This window comes from Microtus oregoni, unplaced genomic scaffold (assembly GCF_018167655.1).
Source record: "Microtus oregoni isolate MIOR12 unplaced genomic scaffold, Mior012 000003F_ref0000135, whole genome shotgun sequence".
Lineage (NCBI taxonomy): Eukaryota > Metazoa > Chordata > Mammalia > Rodentia > Cricetidae > Microtus > Microtus oregoni.
The window spans coordinates 20,255,845-20,278,877 of NW_024543062.1; the positions used below are offsets into that span (position 1 = coordinate 20,255,845).

Genomic DNA, 23,033 nt, shown 5'->3' on the forward strand with positions numbered 1-23,033 from the left:
CTGACACTACTTTAAATTGGCGGGAGAATCCCGCGCCCAACCTCTTCTACGGAGGCTGCAGCAGGCCAAAATTTTTTCACACTCGAAACAGGAAACCGCCCCACCCTAGATCAAATTGAATCCCAGCTGCGAGGGATTCAGGCCCCAGAGTAATCTTGGCCCCACCCATTTCGTTGCCTTTACGCCACGCCCTTGGAAAGACTAACCAATCACCATCTCGAACCGCGTTGTTATAGAAACTCTTATCACCACCCCCTTTTTCTCCCAGCAAGCTGAGCGCCGTGCCAGGCCTCATCCCTTTTGTGCCATCCGGGTCTCTCGCGCTAGGGATCTAGTCTGTGGCGAAGCTTCGGGGCGGCCAGTACTGTTGAACGCGTCCAGTAGAGGCGCCGCCTTTGCGGCCGGGACTCAGAAACAATGGCGGTAGGTACTAACTCGAGCGTGAAGCCGGGGCTGGTTTTTTGTTCCTTTCCACAGAGTGGCCAGCTCTCGGAGCTGTTGTCCGTTCTTGTGTGTGGACAAAATGGCGCCGCGGCCGCTTTCTGCGCTCGCCATCATGGCTTCCTGCTGCAGGGAGGGGGGAGGTACGCCGGTGTGGATGGGGGTGGGGAGCCGCAGGGAATGGCTCTTTTTTCCAGAACTTTCCTCATCACTTCCCTCACCCCACGTTTTTAGAAGCCCCCCGAACTGTGGGATTCATCTCTTTGCCCCAGACTAAGTGATATGTGTTGAGCCTTGATCGGGCTTCAGAGTTTATGCTTCCATGGAGAAAAGCGACTGGGAAAAAAAGATCAGAAGTCGTTTCTCGAAAGTATCGGGTCAAAAAAGCAGTCTGTTTAAGGGACCATGTATGAGGAGACAGTCTAATCCTTTTGGGCGAACCCTTAGTGAGATGGGGTACTTAGACTAATTTTGCTTAGTGTTTGTCGGTGTAAACCTTCTCGGTTGGAGTTGGGATTGTTTGAAAGAGTAAAAATTGGTCTAATTATCCAGTTCTATTCCCTTATACTTGTGCTTCATGGCGACTCGTGTTACTATTGAGAACCGCGGGGCTTCTTTGAGTCCCCTTTCTTGACCCAAATAAAAACCGTACCTAAGCCGGGCGGTGGTGGCACACGCCTTTAGTCCCAGCACTCTGGAGACAGGCGGGTGGATCTCTGAGTTTAAGACCAGCCTGATCTCCAGAGCGAGTACCAGGAGAGCCAGGGCTGTTAACACGGAGAAATCGTGTCTCAAAAAACCGAAAACAACAACAAAACATTAAAAACCGTACCTAAGTGACCATTTTGAACAGGAAGCCTGTCTGTCCTGGATATACTATGCCCGTTTTTAGTGAATCATTCTTTCCTGTGATAGTTTTGTTTCTAGATACAGACAGAAAATACTCTTCTGAGCTGTACGGATTCTCTTTCACGGACTGAAAGGTTTTAACTTCTTGTTGTAGACAAGGATTGCTCTTCCTGATACTTGGAATATTTGAAATTAGAACAGTACAAATAGTTGTCTGCAGCTCACTACCTTTTATATCTAGTTGAATTTCAGATAATTTTTATGGAATTTCAACGGTAGTTTACGCTTTTTTAAATTGTGGGACTAATAACTTTTGAATTGTGTCTCGGCCTCTTAATATATTTCAAGTAAAGAGTAGTGCTTTTCTTGTGTTATTTTAAGTGAAATAAACTCAAATATTTGGTTTCTGGAGTGCCCTCCACTATAAAAACAATCCCCCAGAGAACTGCCCTAGAATGAAGTCTGCTGCATACCTTCCTTTGTGCTGGGAAAGGATTTGTGTGCTGTGCTTCAGTTATCTGGGAGTTTCAAGATGTAGATTGTAGGAAATGGGTGACTTTCTAAGAGGCCTGGTGACTAAATAGAAGGCAGTTTAAAAGCAGTGTCTGTATGGATTTCTGCTAAACTGAAGTAAGGCTGAGGAATTTTGCTAGTTGGGCTTTCTATCTGTTGTATTGTAGATATCCTTAGGAAAATAAAATACGTGTTTTTGTCACACGCCTACTAATACATGTGTGATGGTGAGATGGGCTTTATTCTGCAGTGTGTTTTGCATATGAAAGTTCCTCTTGCCAGGCTTCTAAGCCTTTTGCAAAATAGGCATTAATGGACTAAATGCTGTATATTTCTGTAGTTCTCGGTTCTTGTATTGTTTCTCAGGAAAAGTGAATGTGATTTACATGGCTGTTATCGTAACAGCTGGGAGGCAGGATATTGAGAACTCTTGAGGGTAACCGTGAACATATAGCAGGCATCATCTCAAAACTTGTGGGGGATGCCTGTGATTTAGGTCTGAAGTACTTTTTAAGTTTAGATAATGTATCTTAGGTCAATCTATGATTATCTTTTAAGGATAGAACGAGAATGAAAGAAAATGTTTTGGATCATCGTTGATGGTATAGTAGAGCAATATTATTAGTGGGTAGCAAAGGCAGGGGGATTACAGTATTTTATGGGAGTAGGCTAGTGTTTCTGGGTAGGAGCTGTAAAGTAAGATTGACCTTGATTCTTTTTTTTTTTAAATATTTTTATGGTTTATTTAACTTTATTTTATGTGCATTGGTGTGAAGGTGTCAGATCCCCTGGAACTAGATCTTCAGACAGTTGTGAGCTGCCATGTGGGTGCTGGGAATTGAACCCGGCTCCTCTGGAAGAACAGTCAGTGCTCTTAACCACTGAGCCATCTCTCCAGTCCTTGACCTTGATTCTTAGGCCTGCTCGAAGTTGTTCAGGTCTTGGAAAAAGAGAGTATGGGATACTGGAATGAGAAACTCCCCTGTAGCTGGTTGTTTCCTTTCTGTTACTTTTCCTCTTGAGGTACAAATGGTACTTTAGCACATAATTTATGCATTTGACCTCCAATTATAAGTTTGTCCTTCTAATTATGTGTATTTAACTGCTGAGCCATCGTTCCAGCCCCCAAATCTGTCCTTTTCAGAGTCTGGTGTTGGTTTTGACCCAAATTTGTACTCCAGTAAAATAATACACTTCCTTTATTTTGGTACCTGTTTTCTGGACTAATCTTCCCAAGGGAAAAAGGTCAATCATGATTCTTCTTGATGGGGACTAGTTATTTTCCCTCTGAAGTCATAAGTCAGATTGGTAAACACTTGGAGGAAAGGAGCAGCTGGTAAATACTTTTGGTTTTATGGGTGATGCACAACCTTTCATATTTTTTGCTTGTTTTACCAAGTTTTTTAAATGTAAAAAAAATATTATAATGGGCAAAGTGACACAAGTCTTTAATTCCAACAGAGGCAGGGAATTTGAGGTCAGTCAGGGCTACATAGAGATACCTTGTCTCAAAAAGAAAGAAAAGTGTACAAGATTGTGCAGAAAAATAATGTTTTTTGCCAGCTCCTGTCCTGAGGCATATGTTCACCAGATGAGCAGGTTCATTTTCCTTGCCTGCTCCAGTCAGATACCTACCACTCCACTGCTTATGGTTTAGATCTGCTTGTTTCTAGTGCCTCTTATCGAATTCAACCAAATGTTGGGCTTGATGGCATGTACCAGGAATTTCAATGTCAGGGCTTCTCTTGCCTATGAAATGTCATCTCAAAATCAAGTTCAGTTCAAAGGAATTTTCAGGCTTTAGTGTGTCCTTGAAAATAAGATTAATTTCAGTTAGTCCAGCTTAAATCAGTTCATCAATTTCTCTTTTGTTTGTGCATGTTTGCCTGTCCTTTGCCCCCCTCCCAGGCAAGGTTTTTCTCTGGTCCTGGCTGTCCGGAACGCCCGATCTGGCCAGCCTTGAACTCAGAGATCCACCATCTACCTACCTCTTGTCTCTCAAGTGCTGGATGGAATTAAAGTGTGCCGCCACCACCAGGCAGTACTTTTCTTTTTAATTAAAATGTTCTGGCGTTCTTGCATGAGTACTGTTATGCCTCATTCCCACCCTTCTGTAGGAATTCTGTGGTGAGATTATTTGGATCACACAGTTCTCCAAGACAGGGTTAGTAGTGGTTGGAAATTTTTTTTCCCAGCACTGGTGATTTAAGATAGAACGTCACACTTGGAGCAAATGCTTCTACTACTGACCTACATCTTCAACCAGAAATAATTTTAGTGAGGAGATAGAACTGAAATTCATATCTTGCATTTATTTATTCATGGGCGTCTGTGCTGGTTGCTATTAGGAGTGCAGAAGATAGGTGGCCTTCTGCAAACTAGAAAATTAATAGAAATTGAACCTTGGGTAAAGAGTTCTCTGGAAATGTGTGTGTCATGATTTTTGTTTTAGTTTTGTAACTGCTGGGATTTAGCTCAGTGATAGAGAATTTGCCTAACAAGCATGAAACCCTGGGTTTACTCCTTAGGACTGCAAAATAAAATTTATATTGTAATATTGCCTATAAAATGCTTTAACATGGAAACGGCTTGATGTTTCCATAGCCCAGAGCATAAATACGGAGAGGCAGAACATGTTTTGCTGTACCTCTGTGCCAAGGGGATATTTTCATTAAAGAAGGTTAATTAGGTTCTCAGGTAAGGTAATTTTCTACTTATTCTTTTATAATCTAGAAAATGCTCCCTATGCTCCTTTAATATCTTATAGTTCTAAGTAATTTAAACCTTTTAACAGCTTGTTCTAGATAGCTTTTTAATAATGAACAGCGATTTGATTACTGGCAAGAAAGCACATTTAATTCACACATCTAAAGTTTTATAGTTTAAATATTTATTGGAAATACCAGAACTAGGTCTTTTACATCTGTTACTTTACTACACGTATATCCACTTGGAAATCAGCCATGTTTGGGTATTGGTTTTCTTTTCTGATAAAACACAATTGTCTTTGTCCCTTGCCCTTTTAAAAACCAAGAGACATTGGAAATGCAGTTACAAATTTTGATGATTCTTATTTTTAACTTTTAGGCTACTGATACAGAAAGAGACGGACTAGCCCCGGAAAAGACATCCCCGGATAGAGAAAAGAAAAAAGAGCAGTCAGATGTATCTATTTCTCCTAGAACCTCAAAACATCACTATTCAAGGTCACGGTCAAGGTCAAGAGAACGAAAACGAAAATCAGGTAAGGAATGTGGTATATTCTGAACGAATTTAACACAAACTTTGTACTGAGTTGTAGCACCTACAGGGGAGGTTTTTTTCCTTATAGCACTAAGGCTAGAGTCCAGTACTCTGCCGGGTAGTCCCTGTCATTTCATTATATATATCCCAAGCCCTGCAGTGCTACATACAAGGACAGCGTGGACTGTATAGTAGTTCCAGGCCAGCCTAGGCCAAATAGTGAGTCAGTGTCTCGTGTTGAAGGCATAACATTCTGCTATTTAAAAAACGCTTGAGCTGGAGCACAGCTTTAATCCCTGCAGAGGCGGGAAGATCTCTGTGAGTTCAAGGCCAACCTAGTCTGCAGCGCTAGTTTCATGACAGCCAGAGCTGTTACACAGAGGAACCCTATTTTGAGAAAGAAAGCAAGCAAGCAAACAAGCAGAGCTGGAGTGATTTTAGTGGTAGAGTGCCTCGCCTACGTAAGAACCTAACATTGCAAAGTGAGAAACAGCAGAGCGATTAGTTTAAAAGTTGTGTCTGGAGCTCAATCATCTGTTACTTGTATATGTAGATGGTTTTTAACAAGATTTCCTTTTTTAGTATGTTTAAATCTGTTGGACATTCTGATCACATTTAAACAACATTTTCAAGCTGAATGTGACATTGCAGGATGATCAAAAAATAAAGCCATTCTGGAGTATATAAAACCCTGCCTCAAAAAAAAAACACGAAAATTTCTAGCTAACATTCTTTTGACTATAAATCAGGTCAAATGTAACCCAGTTTTGTTGTTTATTTTTTGGTTTATGTGCACACATACACATTCATGTATACATATCTGTATTTAGTATGTATGTGGTGTATGTGAGAGCGGGGATGTGAAGGTCAAGAGTTGACATCCAGTAAGATGGCTTAGTGTGGGACACATGTGTGTGTAAGCCTCATAGTCTTAAGTTCAACACTCGGAACCTCCTTGATGGTGAAGGGGGAGCCTATACCTCTGACCCACACACATGGGCACATAAGCAGTAGTAAACTGGCCAGGCATGGTGCAGAGACAGACCTGGTATGCATAGCGAGTTCCAGTCTCTGGCCAGTAAGGGTAATAATATTAAAGTCATTCTATTTCAAAATGCTAAAAAATAAAAATAAAAAGATGTTTAAAAAATGTAGTCTTTGAAAGATACATGATAGCCCTGACTAGCAATTTAGGAAGTGGTTGTTTTGATTGGCTTTTTTCCCTCTTTTATTCAACCCTGGCCCTTGTTATGAAAGTCCTGTACTGCTGACATTATTGTAATGTTTGTGTTTAAGATATTTGTATATCTTTATGTATTTTGGGGGTTTTTGTGTGTTCACAGATAATGAAGGAAGAAAACACAGGAGCCGGAGCCGGAGCAAAGAGGTAATTAACACTTTGTAGTGAATAGGTACTTTAAAATTCTTGTAAAGTATCTGGTAGAAATGTTTGTGTGACTATTTGCCATTGTCAAGGTAAGTACCAAAGCTTGAAATTTAAAAGGTTAATTGGGTTTTAAAATAAGCATGATTTGGATTCAACATTTTTCAAGGAGATAGTTGTTTATATAAAAAGTGCCTTCAAAAATCTATTAACTTTTATTATACTGTGAAAATATTCACAATAAAAATATCATATGAAGAATAAGCTGGATTTTTAGGCCTGTGATACAGAGCTTCCATTAATCTGAGGTCCCAGGTCTCCTTATCCTCGACAACTGCTCAGGATTTTTAAATATCAGACATCTTTATTGATACCGTATTTGTGGGCTACTTTTTCCTCGTTGAAAGTACTGAGTTTCCTTTCTTTTCTTTAGTGAATCTAGACCTATGAACCTTATACTATTGCAGCAAAAATGTGAGGGACAGTTGGAGAGGTGACATTTACAGTAAAGCCTAAGGAAAACAAAAGCAGCAGCTGTACTACGTAGGAGTTAGCTTGCCTCACCTACCTAAGAAGTTGAGCTACCCAGGAATAGATTAGCAGTGAGAAAGGAAAAAGATTAGGGGGCTGGGCAAGGGACTCGTAAAACAAATGTGGGCAGGGACTTCACCTCTTCCCCTAATGGAAGCTCTGTTACATTTTTAATTTAGGAGAGTTTTTGTGAAAATGACTATTTTGTTTAGCTCACATGATAACATTTCTATAATAAATCATACTCAGCGTGCTAATGCGCGAAGAGACTGAACTGAAGACGCTGCAGACTCAGATAGCAAAATAATAAGCCTACTTCATGATAAGGTAACTATTAGTCATTCAAACTCCTATTTCCCTTAAATATATCTTAAATCACCTAAGGGTTTTAATGTTTTATAAAATTAATAGTAATGTTATGTTTGAAAACTGGTGTTACACTCTTAAAGTTTCTGGAAGTTTAACCATTTAAAGCTTTTCTAGTCTGCTACTATATGGCAAAGAGAAGGTTCTGAGGTCATATTATAGAGAACTGGTCATGAAACTAAGGTTTAGCTTGTGTCTGCAGGTCTCTTTTCCTGCAAAATAAAAGTCATTATGATCATTTTCAGATATAGCATTGTGCATGTTCCATTGACTCCACTTTTTTGACTTTGTATTTAAAGTTAACCTTTAGTCAAAAGAAATATGCTTTGACCTATTGTGGGAACTATCCATGTTGTTACAGTGGAGAAGTGGTGGCCTGAGCAGCAATGGATGGATCCAGGCCCAGTTGAGTTGCAGCTTTGTGTTTTCACCTCTTGTTTATATGAAATAGAAAATAAGCCTAGAGGATCTGAGTTTCTCTTAGATTTAAGTTTAATTACTCTGAGTTGTGTGGGAGTTAAGCTTTAAATACAAGGTGTACTTGACAAGTTTGGGTGGGAGATACATAATACTTCCAAGTTTGACGTTGAATGGTTAAGATTTACTCATACACTTAAGTTCACAGTATATATTTTATGATGACATAGTAATTGTTACCCCTGGTTTAGTTTTGTTTTTGTTTTTTTCTTGATTAAAAATGGTAGGTACTATTTTTGAACCTAGGTTCATACAATGTAATAAAGCTGTAAGCCTGTTGGGGTGGATGCAAACAGATAGACATAGAAAGATAAGGTCTTTTGGAGAGAATGTGGGAAAAAATATGGTTAGTTAAAGGGGGGACATTGCTGTTCTGCAAATTTGAAATAGCGGGGAGTATTACCTTTTTGTTAAAGTATACTTTGCTGCTTCATTTGAAGTGCATTTTGTGAAGCATTGCTTTGTGTTTTTACCTATTAGCTCCTTGCTTGTTTCTCTTTTTGATATTACTGGGGATTACCTAAGACTTTAAGTATGCTAGCTCTACAACTGAGCTATGTCTCTCCTTTCCATTATTTTTTTGTTTTGTTTTGTGGTTAGGGGGTAGGTAGTCTTTTCTTTTGAGACGGGGTTTTCTCTATAGCGCAAGCTGGTTTCCAACTCAGATGTTCCGTGCTCTGTCTCCCTAGTGCTGGCATTAAAGGTGTGTCACTGCACCTGACCCTATTTTTTAAACTTAATAATCCGTGGGATTTAGAATAGGTTTTCTTAATTTTTTTTAAATGAGGTTTCCACTTGAACTGTCTTTCAGTATCTGTTTTCTAAATCATTGTTTTTTAAAGTACTTAGGGAACAAACTGAAGTTTTGTGTCTTAATTAGAAAATTATAATTACATATGTAACATTTGGGTGATATGAAGCTAGATAAAATTGTTTGCCACACATTCCTAAGGTTACTAATGTTGCATCACAACATTTTTGTTTACTGTTACCCATACTAACTCTTTTTGTTGCACTATTTTCCTGAAAGAACCAACTTCTTGTTAAAACAGGCAAGAAGACATGAATCCAAAGATAAATCCTCTAAGAGACATAAGTCCGAGGAGCACAATGATAAAGAACATTCTTCTGACAAAGGAAGAGAGCGATTAAATTCATCTGAAAATGGTGAGGACAGACACAAACGCAAGGAAAGGAAGTCATCACGAGGCAGAAGTCACTCAAGATCTAGGTCTCGTGAAAGGTAACTAATTTGGGTGTTGTAGTGTGGTGCCTTCCAGTACCTTTAACTTGTAGGTTATTCCTAGCCCACGTTACATACACATAATCTTAAATAGGATACTAATCATTTCTTAACTACCTTAATGTAGCTGGTAACTAAAGACTTTTAGAACCTTAGAATATACCTCAGTAGTAGAAAATTGTCATGTCTAAAGCCCTGGGAATCAATCCACAGCACTGGAACAAAAATCCTTTGGGGCTTTCTCATAAATCCAAAAATGGTTCCCAGAAGGAACATTTAATTAGTGGCTCTGGATGACCTTTAACCTTTTCTCTTGTGTTGTAAAGGTTATATTGTAGGGGCTGGAGAAGTGGCTCATGTGGTTAAAAGCCCTGGCTGCTCTCCAAAGGGTCAGGGCTCCATTCCCAGTACCCACATGGCAGTTCACAGGAGATCCGACACCCTCATATAGACATACATGCAAAACCACAATGTACATCGAAAAAAGAAAATTTTTTTAAGGTTGAATTGTTAAGCTGTATTAAGCCAAAGATTTTGTAAGATTTATGTGGGATTTTTGGGGGGTTTTGTTGTTGTTGCTTCTTTTCTTTATTTTTTCAACATTTTCTTTTTTTGACTGGGGCTTGGAGGTGGGATAGTCGAGATCAGATTTCTCTGTATTGACATTTACTTTATAGAGCATGCTTGTCTCTAATTCAGAGATCCGCCTGCCTCTGCCTCCTGAGTGGTGGGTTTAAAGGCGTGCACCACCACCTGGCTGGGGTTTTGTTTGTTTTTTCTTTAAAGTTTACTTTTTGAATCAAGACTTTGTAACTGACTCACTATATGGCTTCCATTGCCCACAAACTTCAGTCAAGCTAGTGTTAAAGGTATGCTCCACCACTAGACAATCATCTCCCAGTGTTCCTTTAATGTGTATGGATGTTTAGCCTTGTGTGTATTGCATGTGTGACTGGAACCTATGGAGACTGGAAGAGCACTGTATTCCCTGGAACTGTTACATGCGGGGTATTGGGAATCTTCTACAAAAGAACTGAGTCATTTCTCCAACTCCAGTGTGGGGGTTTGTTTTTGAGGAGCTGGTGTTTGAAATCAGGGTCAATTACAATAAGCTTTGATAAACTTTTGTTTTATTTTTTTTATTATTTATTTATTATGTAGACAATATTCTGTCTGTATGCCTAAAGGCCAGAAGAGGGCACCAGCCCTCTTTACAGATGGTTGTGAGCCACCATGTGGTTACTGGGAATTGAACTCAGGACCTTTGGAAGAGCAGGCAATGCTCTTAACCACTGAGCCATCTCTCCAGCCCCCAAACTTTTGTATTAAAATGTTATAGTTTGCTTTCACCTGTTTGTTGTGTTGTATTTTTTATGACATTAGGAGCAACTGGGTCATTGACAGCTAGTGCATATGCTCTGTCGTAATTTTCACGTGCCCAGTTCAATATTTTTACTATTGTAGTGATGAATGCCAGTTTTGCCGAATGTGGCATGAAATTTTAAGTTAAGCCAAAGCTGAGAGGTTGGTAAGAATGACCGTTTACACGCCGGAGTCAGAGTCTTACTTGTTAGTTCAGCATGTGATTTGTACTTTTATAACAGATTAACATTAAAGTGAATCCATCTACCGCTGAGATTTTTTTTTCCCTAATTCAAATGTTGGTCCTCCTTTAAGCCATGGTACAGGATAGAGCCCAACCAAAAGTAGCTGCCAAAATGACTGGGGGTAAAGAAACACCTTTTCCTATCCTATAAGCAGTGCAAACTTGTTTAAGTTTTTGTTTTGTTTTATTGCTGTCTTGATTGTATTTGTTTGCGTGTTTTGGTTAGTCACTTTATAGGGTATACAGTAGCAAGGACAATTATGTTCTTGGTGTGGTTACATTTGTCTACAATCTCAGCAATCAGGAATTAAGTAGGAGTTTAAATTAAGTTTAAGGTCTGCCTGGGATGTGTAGTAAGACCTGTCCTTAAAAAGGGAGACAACTGAGGCTGGAACAATGACTCGGGTTAAGAGCAGTGGTTGCTCTTCCAGAGGTTTTGAGTTCAGTTCCCAGCAACCACATGATGGATGGCTCACAAGCATCTGTAATGAGATATGTCTGCATGATAAATAAACCTTAAAGGGAAAAGAAGAACAACAAGCAATTAAAAGTTTATGAACTTGAATTTCAGGCGCCATCGAAGTAGAAGCAGGGAGAGGAAGAAGTCTCGGTCCAGGAGTAGGGATCGAAAAAAGTCTCGATCCAGAAGCAGAGACAGGAAGAAGTCAAGATCTAGAAGCCGAGATAGAAAACGAAGGATTAGAACACGTTCCCGATCAAGATCCAGACACAGGCATAGGACTAGAAGCAGGAGCAGATCAAGGAGTCGAAGTCGGTAAGTGTTCATTCTCTAGAATAAAGTAGAACCTGCTCTTCACTATCGATCTTTTTTCAGGAGTACAACACAAATTATTTACTGATTGATGTAAAATATTTTAAATCATTATCTCATCAGTAAAAATAAATGTAGAGTTAGGGGGTGTGTCTGTGCTTTAGTATCTTTGTCTGTGGGTCCTATGCCCTCGCAACAGGAAAGAATTTCTATAAACATTCTTACACAGTGTATGATCTGAAGGTGTTAGTAACCTAAGTTTATTATGATCTTTCTGTTTAGTTTGGTTTGGTTTTGGGTTTTGAGGTTTTTTTGAGACAGATTATCTGTGTAACTTTGAAAGGCATTTGACAGCACATCCAGCAGTTGTGTTTCTTTTTTATCACATTTAATACTGAATACTATTGGATCATTTGGGTTTTGTGTCTCCTAATTTACCTGTTTGGTGTGTTTGATTGTTTTGCCTGCATGGATGGTACCTGGGGTCAAAAGAGGACCATCATATCCCTTGGAACTAGAGTGATGGGTGATTGTGAACCAAATCCAGATCGTCTGCAAGAGTAGCACAGCAAGTGTTCTTTTTATCCATTGAGGTCACTTCTAGCTACTGGAGTATGTGCGTGTGTGGCACACTTGTAAAGTTATTTTTTGTTACACAGACTCAGCTAGGGTGACATGCGAGCTCCTGGGATCTTCCTGTCCCGCAGTCACAAATGCTAGAGTTATAGCCATGCCCAGCTTTTTTTTTGAATTCAGGTGCTCTTTGATTCACAGTGAATACTGTTTGCCACTGAGCCAGCTTCCTTCCTTTTTAATGTATTTATCATTATTTACTCTTTGAGTCTCCCTGTATAGCCCTTGCCTCCTCATGGTTTCTGGGATTAAAATTTTGTTATTTGGGGTGTGTGTGTGTGTGTGCTTTGTTGTTGTTTTGTCTTATTTTTTTGGAAAGGTTTTCCTTTCTATGTAGTTCTTAGCTCTTACCCTTGGCTGTCCTGGAGTTCTCTTTGTAGACCAAGCTGGTCTTAAGCTCATGGACTACTGAGAACTCAAGAACAATGGCAATGGGTTTTTGATCCTACTGCACGCACTAGCTTTGTGGGAGCCTAGGCAGTTTGGATGCTCAACTTACTAGACCTGGATGGAGGTGGGGGTTCCTTGGACTTCCCACAGGACAGGGAACCCTGATTGCTTTTCAGGCTGAGTGGGGGGGACTTAATTGGGGGAGGGGGAGGGAAATGGGAGGCGGTGGTGGGGAAGAGACAGAAATCTTTAATAAATAAATAAATAAATTTAAAAAAAATAAAAAAAAGAAATCATCCAGCCACTCTTCCCAAGTACTGGATTTTTTTTTTAAGGCAATGTTTGTTTTTGTAGTTTTGGGATTTTATTTTAGTTAATATTTTTATCTTCCCTTTCCTCTAAACCCTATTTACTCTTCCTCTCCCTACTTCAAATTCATGGTTTCTAAATCAGTTGTTACTCTGTGTGTGTGTGTGTGTTTTCATTCCTAAATATAGTCCATTGTAACTCATTTTCCAATTGCCTTTCAAGTAGTTAGTTCACTTTGTTTCTTACATGTATGTCCAGGTCAATGACCCTCTCTCCCTTATTTTTTTAAGATTTGTTTTGTGTGTGGGTGTGTGTTTCCCTTATATGAAGATGTCAGCAGATGGTGGGGTCTCTTCAAACACCGTGACCGGCAGGTTGTCCATTTGTGAGGGACAAGAAGTCAGTCCAGTTCAACATGGCTCAGTAGCTGGTTTTAGGTCAAACTTTGAGGGTCTAGACCCAGTGGTTTATTTTAGGTATATTTAAGCATAGCACAGTTTGAGGAAAAGAATGTTTCCTGGTGATAATTAACACAATCAATGTACACAGCAAAGCTTAAGAAATGGTTATGTTGAAACTCTCGTATAAGTGACATCTTCATGAAAATAGGTCCTATAGATTAAGGAAGCAAACTCATGGTAAACAGTAAAGGGTATGTAGGAGGATAGTGCTTTGCTTGACTGAAATAAATAGGCTCAAGGTAAGGGTCTGGAGATGTTTGTGTTGCCTGGCCATATAGATGGCCCAGAAGTCACCAGGGTATTAACCATGTCTGTTCTTTGCCGTCTGCGTGGAAAATGGGTATGGTTTCCTGGGGGGAACAGTCTTGTGTGTTTACCATTCCTGATTTCCCACCTGCTTATCGTTGAGTACAAGAACCTACATACTTCTTCCAAGTGGAGGCCAGAAGAGGGCATTAGATTTCCTTTATCTGGGTTACAGTACAAGTACTTGTGAGCCACCCAACATGCATGTTCGGAATTGAACTTCAATCCTCCTAAAGAACAGCAGGTGCTCTTAACCACTGAGTGATCTCCGGACCCATTAGATGATATTTTTTCTGTTACACGTTCCTATTTTAGCAGTTAATAACTATTATCTGAAACATTAATAATTCAACTTAAAATAGTAAGAATATTTGAATCCTTATTTTTACATACTAACATGCAGGATATATTGAGACTGGAGAGGTGGCTGAGTGGTTAAGAGCACTGACTGCTCTTGTTCTACTCCCACTTCTCATGGCTGCTCATACCATCTGGAACTCCCATTCCAATAGGCCTCATGTCCTCTTCTGGCTTTTCACCAGGCATGTAAGTAGTGCACAGGTGAAATGCAGATTTTTGTTAGAAAGCCTTTCATTCTTTTTTTTTTTTTGATATATTGCTTGATCTTTGTTGGACTATCTAGAGAAAATTGATAATTATTGATGCAATTGATAATTGATAATTCTGACTGTCATGGGACATAAAATACTGGTTGTTTCAGAGATAGAAAGAAGAGAATTGAAAAACCAAGAAGATTTAGCAGAAGCCTAAGCCGGACACCTAGTCCACCTCCCTTCAGAGGTAGAAACACAGCAATGGACGCCCAGGAAGCTTTAGCTAGGAGGTATGTGTATTTTCTCATTTAAAGTCTTTTTTTTTTTTCTTTTTCTAGTAACTGTCAATGGTGTAGACAAATAAATACTTTTAACTCAGAGGATAATTCTTTACCACCAGTACCATACCCCCATGAATGCTGTTGCACATTTGTGATACAGAACAGTCCAAGTAGGTTTTTAATTTGGGGTTTGTGTCATTAGTTTTAATTTGTGCATGTAGGAAAACTGAGAAGTTTTTGCCTTTGTGATTAACTGCTATTTTTTCCATTGTCACCCCATGAAAGAAACATAGATTGAAATGTCTTGCTTGCATTTGAAAACTTTGTGAGTTTTAAATCGTTCAGGAAACCTAAGTTGTCTTTTACTTTACTTTTTTTCCCTTATAACAAAACACCTGAACACTGGGAATTCTGTCACTAGATTATAGTTTTAGTAGATGCACATCATAAGCCAATTTACTATCTTGTAGTGTAGAGAGAATGCTGCGTTTCTGAGATTTCTATTTGAGTGTTGGGCGGTTGTGTGGCCACATTAGAGCAGGTCTGTGTCAGAAATATACAGGGGCCAAAGAGCTGCTTCAGGAGGCCAAAAGCCAAGTGCTTATTTTTTGCATATTCTGAAAGCTATATTTTTGGATTTGGGGTTTTTTTTTTTTTCTTACAAAATTGAGTTTGTATTTTTTTTTCATTATAAAAATACAGTTATCACAGTGTAACCTGATGTGCTGCTGCCCTGTGAAGCCAGCCTGGCAGAAACTCCACTGAACAGCAGCAGCAAAGGTGTGAGCTCACCCGTCTTCATCCATTCACCTTAGTGAATGGAGTTGATTTCAACCTGCAATGGCCCTACACGTGCAACCCATAAACCAATAGTTGGCTTGTTTAGAGCAACAGTGTTAGAAAATCTAATAGATAATTGTTTATTAACTTAGTAATTTTCCAAGCATTGAAGATACACTCTTTCTTACATACTGGCATCTATTATATTTTCTTTTTAATTGTTCTTAAGGTAAAGTTTTAGAGTAGATGTGTTTGGTGCATATCTGCAGTCCTTACACTGAGCAGTAGGAGGATCAGGAGGTCAGAGTTGTTCTTGGCTACATATTTTGAGGGTAGTGTTAGGCTTACATGAGACCCTATTTCCAAAAACCAAAAGAAAAGTTATTACCATCAAGCCGTTTGGTTTAGATTACCAGTGATTCAGAAAGAAACAATTAAAGTTCACACCTTCAATCCCAGTACTCAGAAGACAGGCAGGCAGATTGCTGAGTTGAGACAACTCTGGGCTACATGGAGAGTTTTAGGGCAATAAACTTATTATCAAGGATTATAGGTTGTAAACCTCTTTTTGTAAATTTAAGTGCTTGTTAGAACTAATATCTGCTGAGAAAGTAGCTTAGTTGATAAAGTGCTGTCCTGGAATGCATAAGCCCTGAATTCCTTAGCCCTGCCTAAAGTCAGTTGTGGCACATACCTAATCCTAGCATTTGGATAGTAAGTAGAAGCAAGAATTCTCTAAGTTTAAGGTCATTATCACTACCTGAGTTTGAGGCCATCCAAGACTATATGAGACACTCTTTGAAAGGAAAAACTGCAAATGCCTGTTCGGTGTCACTATAATACATTGCCTGTGTGTCTCAAAACCAGAAGATAACCTTTGCTTGGACTAACTTAATGAGATGTAACATTTGATAGGTTTCTGTTTCAAAAATTGAGTGATACTTATATCTACTATGTAGAAATTTAACCAACCATGGCAATTTAGTGTATAATTAATTTTTGTTTTGTATTGAAATTTTTATTTCATGTTATCAATTTCCTTGCTTGCTAACCATAAATTTCTTGATTTAGTTTGTCCTGTTTAGTAGATTGTAAAGAAGAGTTTTCGCATATCATCTTCTAAACGCAAGATTATGCTGATCCCTTATTTGAATATAAAATAGACTGTTTTTGTCCAGGTTCCTATGCAATGTATTATAAATATTGTTTTATCACTTAAACATGCACTATAATTTATCTAGCACCAGTATGTGGTTTATAGTTTTTAATTTTATCTTTGCCTTCATAGCTAGCACTGACAGAAATTGGAGACGTTTTGGTTTATTTTTGTTTTTTATTTTTTAAGACAGGATAGCACTGGCTTCCCAGAACTATGTCAGCCCAGACTGGTCTTGAACTCACTGAGATCTTGTGTCTTCCAACTGCTGGGGCTAAAGACATGGTGCCACCCCAGGATCTGGATGTTTTGGTTTTTCTACACAGGGTTTTACCAAGTTATTCTGCTTTAGCCTTCTGAGTGATGTTGCCATGGCAACACAAACATTTGGGGTTGGAGTGAAAGGATACTTGTAAAAATTTTTGCTTTGACCAATTTAGAAATTACTTAGGAATAGTCATCGTGGCACACACTTGTAATCCCAGTGTTGGTCAGGTTGGTCTGGCACAGGAGTGTCAGAGTTCAAGGCTAGCCAAAGCTACTTGAGACCCTGTATCAAAAAGAACAGACTCAAAGAAGTTTCAAAATATTATTTTGGCATATGCTACTTGGATGAATATAGCAAAGTTTGCTTCCCTGGCTGGTAGCCTGCTATAGCCCTGCAGTTCAAAGCCAGTACAAACAGCATAAGTCACCTCTCATCTTTCTCAAAACCTTTGTTTTGAGAATTGTATTGATATACTCATTACTGACTCTAATCTTAGTAGGGGGAATATGATATTCATTAATTTAATGTTTTGTATATAAAATGTTTGTATATAATGAAGGTACATACTGGTTTTACATCAAATTGTTTTACATTGTTTTTGATAGATTGGAAAGGGCAAAGAAATTACAAGAACAACGAGAAAAGGAAATGGTTGAAAAGCAAAAACAACAAGAAATGGCTGCAGGTATGAATTGTGTGGTATATCCAGCACTCAGAAGGCAGAGGCAGGCGGATCTCTGTGAGTTCGAGACCAGCCTGGTCTACAGAGCTAGTTCCAGGATAGGCTCCAAAGCCACAGAGAAACCCTGTCTCAAAAAAACCAAAAAAAAAAATGAATTGTGTGGTATAAAAAACTTGAAAATTGCAGAAAATTTGATGGGAAAACCACCTTTATCCCTTCTTATCAAGGCACTATATAAACATTTTGAATGTTTTCATCTTCTCAAAAACCTTTTTTCTGACCCTGAGTGATTATATACATTTAATTCCGGCACTTGGCTGACAGGTAAGAGGATTTCAGGGCCAACCTGGTCTGAATAGTGAGGCACTGTGTCAACAATAACAACAAAAAACTCTTGTGTGTAGGTGTGTATGATGACTGTTGAGAACAACAAAAAATGTGTGTGTGTGTATGCGTGCACTCAGATGCCATGTGTAGGTCAGAGGACACTTCTGGAGTCAGTTCTCTCCTCCTATAAACTTCCACAACTGACTTTCTGTAGTATTAGCTTAAGAACTTTTAGAGCAAACTATATACAGTGTACTATAACTAATCTGTAGGCTCCCTTCAAATTCAAAGCCAGCCCAGAGCAAAACTGTCTGCAAAAACATAAAGTGTAGGAAAAATTTTTATGAGGACTGTATCCTAGCAAGGGATGATGCCTTGGGCCTTTTCTCCTACTAATCAGGAGACAGTAAAAATGGCCTGAGTTTGTTACCAACATAGTTTCTATACCAAGTACCAAGCCAGTCAGGGTTACATAGTAGTAGGACCCTATCTTGTAAGAAGGTGAGGGGTGAGGAGCCAACTCAGCAGTTATCAGCACTATATAGCTTTGGGACTCATTCTGTAGACCAGGCGGTCCTCAAACTCAGAGACTTGCCTGCTTCTGCCTCCTCGAGTGCCATGATTAGAGACATGTTCTACCGTCACCTAGCCAAGAATACTTTTTGAAGGTGGCAGCTCTATGTAAACTGAGACTGTTTGTTCATTTCCTAGCAGATCTGAATAATCACACAAAAACTATATTATCACAACACTGCTTGACGATGACTTAGGCATATTTCCAGTCAGCGCTTATATCTATCCACAAAGTTTCTGGTTGCCTGTCTCCCTAACCTCACTTACTCTATATCTCTATATATATCTCTTCCAGCCTGGTTATATTCTGCCCTGCCATAGGCCAAAGCAGCTTTATTCATTGGCCAATAAAAGCAACACATACAGAAGGACAGCTCACATCTGCTCTGTGTTCTACATTGGCAACTTATTTTTAGAAGAATCTGGCCCTTCCCTAGAATTTGACAATACCATCTTTTGGGTGTGAACAGTGCCCTCCTAGGTTTTTCTGGATGTTTTAGTTAAAATTGGTGCTGGGCGAGGTGGCACACGCCTTTTTTAATCCCAGCGCTTAGGAGACAGAGGCAGGCTGATCTCTGAATTTGAGGCCAGCCTGGTCTGCAAAGCAGGTGCCAGAACAGCCAGTGCTATACAGAGAAACCCTATCTTGAAAACACACACACACAAAAATTGTTCCTGGTCCCATAGTTCATTTTACTGTAATCATGCCCTATTTTCTGTATTTTCTTTTTTCCGATTTTTACATAGAGTGAGCTGTTCTCGAACTCCAGACCTTGGGAACAGCAGGCTGCGCTCTTAGCCTCTGAGCCACCTCTGCGGCTGCTTCTGTATATTTCTTTAACAGTAATAATCAAATCTCTATTGATAAACACATTAAACATATATTAGCAAACATTTCTTTATTTGGTGAAAATTATCTTTCACTTTTACAAATTCTAAGGATTTATATACAAATACTACTTTTATGTGTATTAGCTTATGTGTTTTAAAATCCATTCGGTGTTTTTCAGCAGCTGCAGCCACTGGGGGTTCTGTTCTCAATGTTGCTGCTCTGTTGGCGTCAGGAACACAAGTGACTCCTCAGATAGCTATGGCAGCTCAGATGGCAGCCCTGCAAGCTAAAGCCTTGGCGGAGACCGGCATAGCTGTACCTAGCTACTATAACCCAGCTGCTGTGAATCCAATGAAGTTTGCTGAGCAAGAAAAAAAGAGGAAAATGCTCTGGCAAGGCAAGAAAGAAGGCGTAAGTTTTTGTGTCTTCTCATCATTTCACCACTAGCTGATAATTGCATTAAACAATTTGGAATATAACCTGTCATTTCCAAGAGCCTGTTCATAATGGTTAACTTTCCCATAAGTAAAATTGAGAGTGTGTGTGTCTCAACTTAGAAAAGAATTGTAGCTCATTTGCATGATTCTCAGTTGTCCTTTTTGGATGGTAATACTGTATTATAATGTTAAAATGTTGAATTCGTTTGAGCCAAGCTTTTAAAGAAAATCAAATTACATTTATAAGGTGTGGGCTGCTAAGCAGCTTGATCAAGATATTTTATGAGCCAGGGATGGTGGCTCATGCTTCTAAGTCCTAGCTCTTGGGAGGATGAGGCAGTTCAGTTGGATCAAGAATTAAAGGACAGCCGGGCGATAGTGGCGCACGCCTTTAATCCCAGCACTCGGGAGGCAGAGGCAGACGGATCTCTGTGAGTTCGAGACCAGCCTGGTCTACAGAGCTAGTTCCAGGACAGGCTCCAAAGCCACAGAGAAACCCTGTCTCGATAAAAAAAAAAAAATTAAAGGACAACCTGGGTTACTGAGTGATATTTATGACATAATAAACTTAAATTATACTTACTCTAAAATTCAGTACTTTTTTTTTTCATAGGACAAATCTCAGTCTGCTGAAATATGGGAAAAATTGAATTTTGGAAACAAGGACCAAAATGTCAAATTTAGGAAGTTAATGGGCATTAAGGTGAGTTATGCCTTAGGATTGAGCCTAACTTGTATTTTCACAGCAACATTGATTTCCAGCTTCAAAGGATATTGGTCATATGTCAGTTCTAAGTACTTACTTGAGAATATCTCTATTCTCCAGGTTAATCCTATAGATATGATTATGCCATAGTCTTTCTTACTTTTGGACAGTACAGACTTTTTTGGCATATCTGTTGATCATATCTCGTGAGGATAACTAGTAAGGCCCTGTATTTAAAAATCTAAAACAGGGCTGAGGATGTAGCTCAGTTGGTAGACCCTTTGGTTGGTTGTTTTTGTTCTTTGAAACAGGATCTTGGTATATGTCCTTACCTGACCATAGTGGTAGAATTCTTGCTTAGCAATCTTTGGTTTTTCGAGGCAGGGTTTCGCTGTGTAACAGTCCTAGCTGCCCTGGAACTAACTCTAGTAGACCAGGCTTGCCTCGGGAACTAACAGGGAAAACGTGCACCACCATCACCACCACTACTCCCCAGCAATCTTGACCTCTGACTGAAGCCTGTGGTCCCAATACTTTGCTGTAGAAGCATCCTTTGTGGCTGTTGGAGACAGGGTTTTTCTATAGCCTTGACTGTCTTGAAACTTGCTCTGTAGACCTGAGTGCTGGGATTAAAGGCATGCGCCGCCCCCTCCCAACTCTTTTGTGGTATTTTGGTGAAAGTTTTAAAGAATAGAAATGAATTTGCTGGGAAAATACTAATGCTCTTTTAGGTTAAGAGCGACTTGGTGCATTCCTTTAATCTTAGCATTTGGGCAGAAGCAGACAAACCTTTGAATTCCAGGACAGCCAAGGCTACAAAGAAACTCTGAAAGCCTGTCTCTTAAAACCAAAGAAAAAATAATGCATTGCTATTTTATGTATATGAGTGCTCTATCTATGTGTACAACTTAATGCCAGAAGAGGGCATCAGATCACACTATAGATGGTTGTGATTCAGCTTGTGGTTGCTGGATGTATGGCATTATGTGCCTAGTCCTGGCACTATTCTTGACCACACCACTAACGGGAAGTTATTTGTAATTACACTGTGTTCCATATATATAACAGGCCTTTGCACTTAAAAGTATTTTAATAACTTACAGTAGAGGTTACTTATTTCATATCTGGGGCTGGAGAGATGGCTTAGCTATTAAAAGGATTTTTTTCTCCAAGGGGACTTATTTGATTCTCAGCACCACACAGTAGTTCACAACTGTTGGTAATTTCAGACCTCGGGGCAACAACACTTTTCTGGCCTCTGCAAACACTGCATGCACATGGTGTACAGTATATAATATAAATGTTAAAAATTAAAACAAATTTTTTTGCATGATATTTAGAGTGAAGATGAAGCTGGCTGTAGCTCAGTTGATGAGGAAAGTTACAAGACTCTGAAGCAACAAGAAGAAGTTTTTCGAAATCTTGATGCTCAGTATGAAATGGCAAGATCACAAACCCACACACAAAGAGGAATGGGTTTGGGTTTCACCTCTTCAATGCGTGGAATGGATACAGTTTGAAAAATAACAATTTGGGACTTTATAGACTTGTTCTGATGTCAGGTCCTTGTTCACCAAACAGCTAGTGTTCTAGCTTGCATGGGTGTTGCATTGACTTTAATTTATTGAAAAATACGATTTTTTTTGTAAATATCAGATCAGTGATACTGGTGTTAGTGTTGTAATCAGGTTAAACCCACTTCCATTAAACTTGACAGGACTATAGAAGGACAATATTTTTTAGTTCATGAATTCTACTTTTCAAATATATTAAAGCTTCGGGTGGGATAAAATCTCATACATAGATTTTTCTCGTGTCCGCTGTCTTGTGTACTTTTGTACTTAACCTTGTACAGTTATTTTCATCTCTTGAAGCATAAAAGAAATGTTATGTAGATGTTCTCTAGAAGATCTGGCCATTTGGTACATAATCTGCACACACAAGCTGAGCAGTGATAATAAAAATGGTTTTCTCAAAACTGGTGTCAACTTACGTTACCTGTTCTTGTTTGAGTCCTTTGTATGAAGCATTGAGTTTTACAATTAGAAAACATGGGCTGTACATGCTTCTTTACAGCAGTTGTTTAGGAGATAAGCAATATCACAGTACACAGAGATAGATGTAAAGGGAAGGGAGCAAATGTACTAAAAGTAGTTTTTCTATATACAAGGCAGAATTGGTGTGCAGTACTTGAGTCCTATTTTTTTTTTTTTTTTTTTTGCGAGACAGGGTTTCTCTGTAGCTTTGGTTCCTGTCCTGGAACTAGCTCTTGTAGACCAGGCTGGCCTCGAACTCAGAGATCCGCCTGCCTCTGCCTCCCGAGTGCTGGGATTAAAGGCGTGCGCCACCACTTTGAGTCCATTTTATTTAGGAAATAGGTTAATGCATTTAAAGGGATGTGAGCACTTTTATATTAATAAAGTGCCTTATGACAAGTCTGTTGTATGCTGCTTAGTCATTATCCCTGTCTTATTGGAAACCACAACTTTTTCTGACATGAGGGTTAAGTGTATCCAGACAGGGTTTCTCTGATTAACAATCATGGCTGTTCTGGCGCTCACTTTGTAGACCAGACTTCCTGCCTCTGCCTCTTAAGTGCTGAAATTAAAGTCATGCACCACCACCGCCTGACTAGAAACAACTTTGAGGAGCTGAGTGGCAGTCCAAACTGATATGTGTGTTAATGTAAGGAAGATCCAGTTAGAGTAACTTAAGTAGCTACAGGGAGGAATTACCTTAGGCATACTTGCAAGTAGAATTAGTTTTGAGCTAGATATGCTGACCCAACCTTTATCTGAAGAAACCCAGTCTCAAAAGACTTGTCTCACAAATGAGGCTGAAGAGATGACTCAATAGTCTTTGCTGCTCTTACAGAAAACTTGGGATTCTGTTCTAGTACATGGCAGCTTACTA

General features: G+C 39.2%; 1 protein-coding gene across 3 annotated transcripts; it reads left to right on the plus strand.

The window, feature by feature from the left end:
* Positions 1 to 278: 278 nt before the first annotated feature.
* Rsrc2 (arginine and serine rich coiled-coil 2) lies at positions 279 to 22,098 on the plus strand. 3 transcript variants are annotated; one of them, XM_041649095.1, is made up of 11 exons: positions 4,407 to 4,500; positions 4,891 to 5,047; positions 6,390 to 6,433; positions 7,211 to 7,288; positions 8,835 to 9,047; positions 11,225 to 11,428; positions 14,246 to 14,368; positions 17,169 to 17,248; positions 19,156 to 19,388; positions 20,028 to 20,117; positions 21,461 to 22,098. In XM_041649095.1, the coding sequence occupies exons 4-11, from the start codon at positions 7,281 to 7,283 to the stop codon at positions 21,638 to 21,640; spliced, it is 1,131 nt and encodes a 376-aa protein (XP_041505029.1). In that variant the 5' UTR covers positions 4,407 to 4,500; positions 4,891 to 5,047; positions 6,390 to 6,433; positions 7,211 to 7,280; the 3' UTR covers positions 21,641 to 22,098. The 3 variants fall into 3 exon arrangements, with proteins under 3 accessions (XP_041505027.1, XP_041505028.1, XP_041505029.1); XM_041649093.1 differs by lacking the exons at positions 4,407 to 4,500; positions 7,211 to 7,288 and adding an exon at positions 279 to 423 and having other exon boundaries at positions 8,857 to 9,047; XM_041649094.1 differs by lacking the exons at positions 4,407 to 4,500; positions 7,211 to 7,288 and adding an exon at positions 279 to 423 and having other exon boundaries at positions 8,857 to 9,047; positions 19,159 to 19,388.
* The last annotated feature ends 935 nt before the right edge of the window (positions 22,099 to 23,033 follow it).

What these genes read in the sequence shown, in the direction of transcription:
- Rsrc2 (XM_041649093.1), top strand. An exon ending in GCCGGAGCCGGAGCAAAGAG is followed by an intron (nt 6,434 to 8,856) that starts GTAATTAACACT and finishes TTGTTAAAACAG; the next exon opens with GCAAGAAGACATGAATCCAA. An exon ending in ACAACAAGAAATGGCTGCAG is followed by an intron (nt 17,249 to 19,155) that starts GTATGAATTGTG and finishes GGTGTTTTTCAG; the next exon opens with CAGCTGCAGCCACTGGGGGT.